The following is an 11191-nucleotide window of genomic DNA, read 5'->3' as shown; positions in this document are numbered from 1 at the left end:
ATCTCTCGTGCTCCTACAGGTGAACATGTACACAAAACCATGTTGGGGAATTAGCCATGATGGTGAAGGAAAAGGCAAACGTCCCCAAGAGACGGCCCTGTAGTCAAGATTTCCGCTGTATCAGGCTCAGACCCTGACAAGTTTGGGTCGAATTTACAGATGGAGAATAGCTATCCCTTGCTGTGTAATCTAAGGTCCGTTGGACAAGATGAAAAGAAAGGCAGCATCATAAAATTCCGCCAAATATCAGTGAAAGCAATTCTTCTAGGAAATTCTCCACCATAAATCAAAAATCTGCTCCACTAATCCCCAAAACAGGGCAAAGCAAAAATAAGGGACTTTTAATACTCAATTTTGATCAAGTGCTTTGCTTTCCACGAAGAGTGTTCCCTCCTAAAAGACATAGGATAAATAACTACATTTAAGCCTCACTTGCATATCCCAAGTTCTGGTATACAAAACGGATGAAGATGAACAGCTTTCTTTTGTTTTTGATTTATTAATTTTTTTTCAAGAATGCGGATAAATAACTTTTCTTTGTAATACTGATGGTTAAGCCTGCCCAGGGGTTGACAATCCCTGATTAAATCTCCTTTCAGTTGATTTTGATGAAGCTCGTGTCAAGGGCAATACTCCCACGCTATTTCCAGGTGCATGGATTGACATTGAACCCGAAAGTCAACATGACAAAGCTGCCACGGGTTCCAAGCCACTCTGGTTAAACTTCAATCCTGCTTTGGGTTTGGCTGTTGATCAGATATAGGACGCCTCTGAGCAAGTAACCGCTTTGTGCGTTCCAGGACACCAAAGAAGATCGAGCCACCGATGCCTATCCACAGCACTCTCGGCCCTATACCCTGACATACAGTGCAAAGCAAGAAAAATTTATTCTCCTCTCAAGATGTCAAGATTTTTAACCTGAAATGGTAAAAATTCATTCTCACAGCAGTCACTACATATCCCTTCTAATTTAATAGAGCCACAATATTTCTTCTCTCTTCTTTTTTGAGTGCACATCACGTTCAAACTCAGTTTGCATGGGCAAAAGAAACATTGAAGATTCACACCTTTAGGAGAGCAGTAGGTCCTTCTTCCCTAACAACAGTAGAAACACAGTCAACGATGCCTTTGTACTGGTTAGCTGATCCCTACAAAGAATAATAACACCAAAAGGCAGCTCATAAAATGGCTCAATGATGTGAAGGACAACATGCATGAGTTTTAGGCATACCTGAACCATTAACCTTGTCTTGATCACATCGAGGGGGGTGGTTATGGCTCCAGTTAGTGCACCTGCAAAACATGATTATTCAAAATACAGAGTTATTAAATTAAAATTTATTCAGTTTTTTGCTACAGAGTGCAGTTTAAAAAGTTTAATAGAGAACATAGCAAAGAAATAGAGAAAGGTATGGGGAGCATGAAATGGGATTCATATTGACAAACTGTTCTTGAGGATATAAAAGAAACTGGGAACAAATACATTTATTCCATCTCAACTGTTCACAAGCAGTTTTCCACTCCAACTCATGCCAGTCAGGAGCTATATGACATATACAGCTATCACATTACACATGTACAACTAGTACATTGTTTTGCCCCTTTTCCTTCTTAAACTCTCGTATTTTTAATCTAATCATTAAATTTTATGTAGTTGGTATAAATTTCCTCAACCAAGCCTTTGATAAGATACCCAAATTCAATGAGAAGATGAGTATCATATGGAGGAAAAGAAGGCAATTCACATATCTGGACTTCAATATTACCAGCAAAAGCACCAATCGCAGCATTCTCAGGATCATTCAACTCTCTTTGTGCCTGCCAAGAGAAGAAGAAAGTGTACATATAAATTTAAATACTTGGGTGTGTACATATTCATGTACACTACTTCTATGGCCACATGTTGTGCACGTTTAATTTAATATTCACATGGTTATTTCTTATAGGTAGCAGAAACTATACTATAGTTTAAATTTATAATATTTATTAGTAATTGATTATTCCAAACATATCATCTTTTCAATCTTCATCTCTCAAGAAAACAAACTAGTTTACCACCTTCCAACAGTCAATGTTTCAGGGAAAGAAGGCAACGGACAAAGTCACACAAATCAATGCAGGAATCTAATTTATTTAACTCATTATGTTAAGTCAAATCACTCTTGAACTCTCATAACTCTTGTCAAATAATCAATTCAACCCTATAGCTTAAGCTTTGCATGGACCCGCACTATCTTGTGCTATTAATTAATTTTAATTAGAGGAGAAAATGAGGGTGGTGAGATTCAATTTGGTCATCAAAACTTTGATATCATATCAAAAAATCATTGTCTAACTGGGTTAAAACAAATAAACACCACTCTCTCACTTCTCCAATTATCTATGTTACATGATATGAATTGGTGATGGGCAACAATCTCTGAACCAGGAACAGAGCACACAAATTGTACGGATTTCATCATGTATTAAAAACAAAGAAGCATCTGAGTAAAATAGCACAAAGTAATTGAAGGATTGCACAAAAAACTGATGCTTGGTGAAAGCATACGGCCACTCTATAACCAATCCGTAGCTGCTCATAGATGCAGAATTGAATTGCATCAAATGGCAAATCACGCAGCAAAAAAGATCCATATCCCTGCACTCTCAAAAAGAAGTTGGAAGTCAGAAATGCATAAGGATTTATGAAGGATGATGGTAAAGGCATAATAAACAGCCAGAAATCTTTAGTCTGAAAAAGAACCTTCCTATATTTATCATAAACAAAGCAAATCAAAACTTTAAATTTGCTAATTCAGAGAAATCAAGAGATCTAAGATAGCAAACAAACACATGTATCTCAGGGTTTTTATAGGGAGACATAACATACCGCATAAAAACCCTTAAAACCTTCCTTAGAGACAATAAGACGGACAGCATCGGGGGCTGAGGTGAATTGGCCAGTCTGCATCCTTTGCTTAACGACCTGAGGATTATTTAATTTGAGTAATAATAGCCTATATATATATATATATTATTTTTTATTTTCATATGGATGCACAAGTTAACAATATATACCTCTGTTGGAACACGAATGAGAGAAGCAGCAATCCCTCCCACAGCACCCGCAGTCTACATAAAAGTCAACAACCTTATAGCTACTGCAAGAAAAGAGTATTCATAGAAGGGGAAAAAAAATACTTCACTGTAGACAACCTTAGCTTAAAAATTAAAAATTTAGGACAGTTGCGTTGCACTGGTAGATAATGATCTTGACAGTTGACACTATCTGGGTGGCTGGTGTGATAGATGATGTAAATTATATTCCATGATGGAATAATAAAGAATATAAGACATCATACAATTCTAATCCTATGAGGAAATGAGGAGAGAACGAAAAAACAGTGCGCCATATTGTATCTTAGAGCTTCAACCAAATTAATTAATTAACACTTTGATGACAGATGCAAGCTTTGCAGTGTGACTGAGCTGTGTAAACAGACCTACAAATTGGAAGGCCTATTTGACATTCTGCATTGAGCATGCACCCGAGCCAATATTCATACCATGACAGAAAATACTCAAAATTGAAAACAGAATCTTACCAGATGAGCTACAGCACTAAGATTTTCAGGAAAAGTCTTCAACAATTTCTGCTTGGTAGGCTCATATACTCCAACAAATAATGCAGAAGCTCTGAAGAATAGAAAAGAAAATAAAAAGTAGAGAGAGAAACATTACCAACTAACTGGGAACCAAAAGCAGGCATGGATACAGGGAAGAAAAGAACTTCATGGTAACCAGATATTAAATTTTAATTGATCGGGTCATGTAACTTCATCCAGAGTTATTTTGTTGATCATTCACAAGACAATAACAGTTGAGAACCTCCTATGAAATTATAATTATGTTTTCCACTTCTTGTCTGCAGTTGATTAGATTTGGAAGAGAGGAAACTGAAAGTTTAATTATCAAAATTTAACAAGACTAGTGTCTAAACTCAATTCCTTAACCTGCCCGTAAAGAAGAAAAATACTACTCCAATTGGAAAATGAACACTCTGCGTGGAAGAGTTTACTACTTCCTGCGCCCTAAAACTTTTTGAGTTCATCAGAAAATTGAAGCATGAGACTATAAGCTTATTCATTCATTTTGATTAGCAGTTTTTAACCATAACAAAAATTAGAATGTGAGCTTTTCTAATTTTCAATTGTAAATACTAAACAACGACACTACCAGAGGCAGACATGGATAGAGGGAGACAGCATGTGCACAGAGTCACACCCACCCCACCACACAGGTTTTTCAGATTTCATCAACTTTCCTACTGAACTAGTGGAATTAGTTTTTTAATGAATCATGAATAATCGCAAAATCAGCCAGGAACATGTCAAGCTTTTGAACTTGAAAGCCTGCTAGAGTGCTAGCGTGCTGGAGCACTAATTCTCCAATGTGCATGATCAGTACAAGAATACTTAACACAGTGGGAGATGGCTAGCATGCTCATGTATACGCGTATATTGGAACAATGAACTAGGGAACTTTCATGCTGCAAAAAGTACTTACGGTAAGACACCAGCTAGATTTCCAGCCAATCCAGAATAAAGACCCTTTAACATTATTTTTCCACCACCACGAGCCGCCTGTAAACAGTAAATTCCAAAGCATTCTTGTTATTATTCAGTGCAGATGGAATAAATACATAACAAATTGTCAAAATTAAGCACCCAAAAGAATCTATCAAACCATAAGGCAAGGTAAGAATTTAAGAAATTAGAAATGTGATAGTAAAAACATAGTATTAAGAAAGACAAAGGACAATAATATCCAAAACAAACATTAAACAAAGAGAGACCCTGCCTGAAGTCTTGTCTTTATGGTATCAATAGGATACAATGCAGTTTCAACAACAACACCAGCTGTACCTCCTGCTATAACTCCCTCTGCCAAAAATTTAAAGAATACACACACACATATTTTATATGAAAAAAAAAGGAAAAAAAAGAAGATATGATAGCGCACAATTAAAGAAACATACCGAATAAAATACGCAAGAAATCAAATGGGCTATCTTCTTGAGCATTGATTGATGCAAAAGGCTTTGTTTTTTGCATTTTCAAAATAGGTGCATCTGCAAAACCAAAAAGAACAAAGCTTTCAATTCAATTCAACAAAAAAAAAATGTTTCATTGTGCTAATTATTAGATAAGTGTAATAGCAAAAGGGAAAAAAAAAACAAAAGGTAGGTACCTAAATGGGGTTTTGAAGAGGTTTTTGTGTCAACAGCTAATGTTAAAGGACCCATTATTTTTGTTTACTAAAAAGAAACTAGAACCTCACTTCACTCTCCACAACTAAAAGACTATGAAATCAATTGATTATCGATACATGTGACAGAGAGAGGAGGAGAAACTAAAGAGAAGGGAAGAAGTTATGAAGGAGCAGTGGCTCTGGTCTTGTCTGGTTGAAAACCGTGAGACAGCCAGAGATTAAGGGAAGCATTTGTTATGGGTGGCAAATATAAACTTATATGATATAACTCCGTCCCTAAAGTTTAGAAAAACAAAATACAGTCCTTTCAGGTCAGAAATTATATATTTAATCCTTATATGATATAACTCCGTCTGCCATTGTGTTCTGAGTCTTCTGACTGCCTTTTTTTTAAAAAACAATTAGCTTGAAATTAATATTTTCAGTGTTTTTGAGTTGTTTTAATATTTTAATGCTAAAAATAAAAAATATTATTTTAATATATTTTAAGTAAAAAGTATTTTGAAAAATAATTTTTACTTCCTCTTGTTTTATGTTTGTTCCATTTATTTTATATTTTGTATATTTAAAAAAAAAAAAAAAAAAGATAAATAGGTAAGATAGGGATTTTTTTTATTAGGAAAGAAGGCGTTTTGAAGAAAAAGAAAACTAATACGTGGTCATCTCTAATCAAGTAAATATTTTATTATTTTTAATGGTATATGAACAAATTAATTAGTTTGATTAAACTATAGGAATTAAGTGACAATTGAGTCTTTGTATGGATGAAGTGAATTCTTGCGCTAAAGCCCAAATATGAAATATCATTCCCATATTTGGTCATAGGCACAAATAATATCTTCATAAAGAAAGATGACAATTTACTCATATATACTCCCAGGTTTGTGAATTTTATACTTAAGATTTGATTGAAGTGAGATTTGATCTCGGTACATGAAAGCTGTTTTAAGGATATTTTTACTATTAATTTAACCCAATAAATACCATCTTTTTTTTTTTACAAAAGAATTTTAATGGAAAAAAAGTATAATTGGCAATAACCCTCTTACACAAACCATTTAAAAATCTCAAAAAAAAAAAACCCAGCTGATTTAAGATAATTCTTCTAATCTTTTATCAGGACTCCAACTCGGAGCATGAGTGGAATTCGATCTCTCATTTTTGGCTAAAACAGTAGAAAGAGGTTTCTTTAGCAGTGTAGTTTTTACCAGTACCAACCATTCGATCTCTAATCTCTGGTTAAAACAGTAGAAAGAGGTTTCTTTAGCAATGAAGTTAGTTTTACCAGTACCAACTATCTGCATTTCTTTTAGTGATAGATTTGTATTTAGCATTTGATTTTACTGTTATCATTTGTCTGCATTTCTCTTAGTGATGGATTTACATTTAGCTTTTGAAACTTTTAATTTACATTTTTGAGTTTTGTATATTAAACTAATATGCAAGAGTTTGGTGTTATTTCTGATTAAAATCTGATTACGTGCGTGTATAAGATGTTTTATGAAATATATATATAATGGCCATTGATTACTTATGAAAGAATATTGCAATTAGACTTGCTTTTATTTATTTTTGCACCATATTATACACTATCACCAGTTCTTACGTGATCTTTCAATTGCAAATTCCATCTTCACAACTACACTATACTCACCAATCTGCAGATGAGTTACCTCATCTACCTAATGTTGCTGCACTCATAAGTTTATGACCCATCCAGGTCCAATTGCCGTTGAATCAAAGGTTGAAATCAAAACTTCCAGGCATAACTATGTGGAGGTCCATTTCTGGTCTTTAACATCAATTGCAGAATGCAAACTTGAGCCCTCTGGAAGTCCTAGCGGAGGATCTTGGCATGAACAATTGTCAACTGTAAATAGCTCCCATTCTTTTATTCCACATTTTTCCAAGGCAGAAGCAAGTCTCTTGCTCTCCTTTTCATCTGGGTAGGCTCCATCTGGACTAACAAGCACTGCTCCTGTATATGCCTGTCCTGCAACTCGAGCAGCCCCATTGTAATGAAACAGACCCCAACTAAAATCATCAGAGACGTCCACAATCGTCCAACACTCATTGGAAACAACACCATTGTCCAATACACTGAAGTAAAATGTTCCAGGAATTTTGCCTCTTTTGACACGATACTTCCTTCTCCTCCAAACTACCTTACCCTCTAGAGTTTTAACTTGGAAAACTGGCTCGTACCAAAATGAACCTTTCGCCTTTCCTCTGTAGAACAACTGGTACTGGCATGGAAATTGATCATAAGCCGGGTTCTGTCCTGCAATTACCCGCCAACTCCAGTCCAGACTCCCCAACCAACCCACAAAAAGATCCTCTGCAGTTTCATGACTTAAGTCCTCCCCTCGAAACCTGGCCATGGGAGGCACAAAAGGTTTTTCAGGGATCTTCGCATCCAATTCAAGACAATTGTTCTTCTGCAGCACACAAAGAGAAAATGCTTCCAGGTTTGGACTTTCGTAAGAAGCAATACATCTATAATTACACACCTGATCGACTGGGCTGCATTTGTTCAAGCATTGAAGAGCTTTCCTGCAGTCAGGATCCAATAGACAATTTAATATCTGAGGCCCACAATTCTTGACCATGCAGTTCAAGGTGGAAAACCCTTTTGATCTCAGGTTCTTTAGGATTGGTACAGGTCTTATATAAGCATTGATTATTATCAACAAGCAGAACCTGATGTCATCCGAATTATGTCGCTTCCATGCGTCTGATACAGTCTGCACTACATCCATAGAATCACTGGCTTTCTTCGATGGTGAAATTCCAAATGTTTTTGCAAATAAGGTCCCACTGGTCTCATTCTGAACATAAGATCCTCCTAATTTGTTCACTAGATTCGGAGATGAGTCAAAGCATACAATGTTTGGAACATTTTTGCTTTCGGTTTCAATCCACTTGACTGATTCTTGATCCGTAACTGCCACTATCAGCAATATATCTGCACAGCTCAATGCCTTTAGTAGAATCTCGGTTTGATCCTTGGATTGATACAAGTCATCAGTAAACACCAGCATATCATATCCTTCATCAACCCACTTCAATCTTTTTGCCTAGTAACGAAAAGAAAGAGTTACCAAAAAAGAATGCGACCTTGCAAAATATACAAGACATGGTATTTCACTATAAAACCAACAACAACAAAAAAAAACACCATACGTTTTTGGAGATAACATTCTTCAGTATTTCATTACTAAAAAAAAATAAAAACCACAAAATAACCCAAGGGATAAGGTCTAGTGATCGGGTCCAAGGTTTGCTACCTTAAGGTCATCCATTCAAGTTTCGGAGGGCTACAGCCAGTAGGATTTTCCTCCAGAATCCTCTAGCCCAAGCATTGATGACATTGCTTAACTAATCTTGGGATGTAGACTTTGTCCAATGCAAGCTAGCTAATCCAAGATCGGACTTGACCGTTAAACGAAAACATTTACAACCACACAATTCCAGCAATTCCCATATCAGAGAAAGCATGACAACCCATCCTGAATAATCATTTTGTATTATCATATAATTGATGCAAAAGGGTCATGTAATTATCAGGAAAATATTAACAATCTCTCATAAAAAAAACCGAATTATCCAAAAGTCTACCATTAATTTCCATTATACAAACACATGCAGTTACATCTGAAGGTACCCTGACCGCACAGTGAGGTCCATGAATGAGACTAAACAGATATGGATATGCTACCTAGTAGTTAGCTGAAAGTATTTTTAGCACTGATACTTACAGTATGGAGCATGACCTCTTCCCAAGGAGTGCGTTTTAAAGGGCTGATGCTTCCTGCGCCAACAATGGTGACTATTCTCACTGGCGGGTCAGGTTGCTTCTCAGTCACCGCAGTTCCGTGCTCCAAAACCGCGGGAATTTTAGTTTCTGTGGGCTTAATTGTTTTTTTAGCGCGAAAAGACTGAGAAACCTGGAAATGAAGTGGAATCCGGTGGTGGTGAGCCGATGATAGACCGGGAATGGAGGGAATGAACCGGCGGCTAGGTTGGAGACCAGTTTTCAAATGGAAGAGAGGGGTTGTTTCTAGAGACATGATTAGAGACGGTGGTTGAGGTTGTGGACCGCTGTCTGTCTGAAGAGGACTTTATGTCCTATGAAATATAAATAGACAAAAGAAAATAATGTTACTCAAAAAGGAAACTATCCAGCAATATAAAAAATGGTTTCATTTGGGTTTGGAATGTTTAAATTTAAGCTGCCAGGGAGTTTCATATTTGAGTTTCCTTATTGATTTTAGACCATGCATATTATTAATTAATTATTATTAAGTTATTAAAATTAAAATTAAATGAAAAAGAAAAATATTTGTCGCTTTAAAACACTGCTAAAGAGAAATTTATTCTCCTCTTGAAAACAATGTTCCTCAATTTATTATTATGGATTCACACCATAATTTGCTTTTTTTTCTTTTTTTTTTAATTTTTTTCAACTTATTTCTTTTACATTGCTTTTTCGGGATTGAATTTTACAAATTTATTTTGATTTGATTTATAGTAAATTATCATGATCTGAAAAAAAAAAAAAAACATCACAACTTTAATGCTCAATTTAAAAAAACAAAACCAATTTTGTTATTTGTAAGAAATTTAGAGTTTGAGAATCAAAATTAAAAAAGAAGAATGACAATCCTTTTTTAAAAAATAAATAGATCCAATACCTTCTAGTTTTAAAAATTGTCCAAAAATAATTTTTAGTTTTGTAAGTTTCATAATTATATATTTTGATACAAAACTTTATATTATTCATATTTTAAGAGAAAATCGTTAGAAAATAACGAAGAAAAGAGAAAGAAGTTGATTGATCGGATTTTAATTAAAAAAAAATAATTAAATTTAGTGTTAAAGTGTTCCCCCTAACACGAGGAATGTAATTGGGGTGTTTTTGGAGTTTCATGTTGCTAAAAAAATAGATCAAAGTTGAGGAAGGTTTTTTTCTATTTAGGGTTTTTTTTGGGTTGGGAGATTAGTTTTTTTAAATTATAGGGTTTTTTTTGGTGTTTATAGGTTAAAACAAGTTATAAAATAGGATTTAAGTAAATAATAACCCTCCGACCAACAATGCGGTAGTGAAAAATTAGATAAGGAGATTTTTTTAAAAAAAAAAAGACGAACAAAAGGTTGTCTACCCTTATGTCAGGAAAACAAATATTAAAGGGCAGGCTTTAGCGTGACTTTATCTTTTATTGGACTAGGCTCAGGTATCCAACCCTTTTTTAACTTTTTATATATATTGAAATGGTTTAATTAAGTATATGTGTTCAATTTTAGTTGAAATTAATTAAAATATGTTAATTATTAATGTTTTTGTTATATTTTTTTTAATAAAATATCATTTATTTTTTTATTTAATTTTCATACAAGATTGTAATTTTTTTTATATTAGGTAATTTTTTTTATATTAGCTACCATTCTTTTTATGCAAAATTATATAGTGTTTTTTCCCTTTAAATTTCACTCATTCACTTCCTGTAATTGTTTATTTTTATTAACTTATAATGGTTTCAAAAGACAAAATTATTGAACCCAAACGGGTTTATGAATCATCATGCGATATATATATCATGATTTATATTTATCTTTTAATTTTATAGTTTAGTTTTTAGTTGACATTAACTTTTTTATATATTTATTGACACATATATTTATTTTATTTTATTAATTAAATATATGTATTAACTTTTCAATTCATAATTAAATATATATTTTTATGTAAAAAACACGTTAGAAGTGGCAACACATTAAGTTTTTATGTTAAAAAACTTTTCATTTAACAAGTGGTAAAATGCGAGTCATCTAACTAGATATTTTTTTTTAATATTGTTCATTTTTGTTTTGTTTTCAAATAAAATTATAGAGATTATTTTTTAATATTAGCTAGCGCTTGTTTTGTGCAACACATTATGGT

The 11191-nt window shown here is 34.0% G+C and overlaps 2 protein-coding genes across 2 annotated transcripts; both read right to left on the bottom strand.

Moving 5' to 3' along the window:
• Positions 1-282: 282 nt before the first annotated feature.
• Positions 283-5490, bottom strand: LOC7477137 (S-adenosylmethionine carrier 1, chloroplastic/mitochondrial). Its single transcript, XM_024602157.2, has 12 exons — positions 5230-5490; positions 5018-5110; positions 4840-4922; positions 4546-4622; positions 3585-3675; positions 3058-3111; positions 2870-2965; positions 2549-2638; positions 1767-1818; positions 1232-1293; positions 1068-1148; positions 283-857 (listed from the first exon to the last, which is right to left on the bottom strand). Exons 1-12 carry the CDS (start codon positions 5282-5284, stop codon positions 726-728), a joined length of 966 nt encoding a protein of 321 aa, XP_024457925.1. The 5' UTR covers positions 5285-5490; the 3' UTR covers positions 283-725.
• Positions 5491-6777: 1287 nt separating this feature from the next.
• LOC7477136 (violaxanthin de-epoxidase, chloroplastic) lies at positions 6778-9376 on the bottom strand. The gene is made up of 2 exons (XM_002306323.4): positions 9009-9376; positions 6778-8327 (listed from the first exon to the last, which is right to left on the bottom strand). The coding sequence occupies exons 1-2, from the start codon at positions 9318-9320 to the stop codon at positions 7020-7022; spliced, it is 1620 nt and encodes a 539-aa protein (XP_002306359.3). The 5' UTR covers positions 9321-9376; the 3' UTR covers positions 6778-7019.
• Positions 9377-11191: the final 1815 nt, after the last annotated feature.

This window comes from Populus trichocarpa, chromosome 5, assembly GCF_000002775.5.
Source record: "Populus trichocarpa isolate Nisqually-1 chromosome 5, P.trichocarpa_v4.1, whole genome shotgun sequence".
NCBI lineage: Eukaryota > Viridiplantae > Streptophyta > Magnoliopsida > Malpighiales > Salicaceae > Populus > Populus trichocarpa.
Note: the sequence above shows the minus strand (reverse complement) of the source record. Positions and strands in the feature narration are given on the sequence as shown.

What these genes read in the sequence shown, in the direction of transcription:
- LOC7477137 (XM_024602157.2), bottom strand. Translation starts at nt 5,284, where the DNA reads ATGGGTCCTTTAACATTAGCTGTTGACACAAAAACCTCTTCAAAACCC. An exon ending in AATCTAGCTGGTGTCTTACC is followed by an intron (nt 3,676 to 4,545) that starts GTAAGTACTTTT and finishes TCTATTCTTCAG; the next exon opens with AGCTTCTGCATTATTTGTTG. An exon ending in TCATTCGTGTTCCAACAGAG is followed by an intron (nt 2,966 to 3,057) that starts GTATATATTGTT and finishes AATAATCCTCAG; the next exon opens with GTCGTTAAGCAAAGGATGCA.
- LOC7477136 (XM_002306323.4), bottom strand. Translation starts at nt 9,320, where the DNA reads ATGTCTCTAGAAACAACCCCTCTCTTCCATTTGAAAACTGGTCTCCAA. An exon ending in AAGAGGTCATGCTCCATACT is followed by an intron (nt 8,328 to 9,008) that starts GTAAGTATCAGT and finishes TTTCGTTACTAG; the next exon opens with GCAAAAAGATTGAAGTGGGT.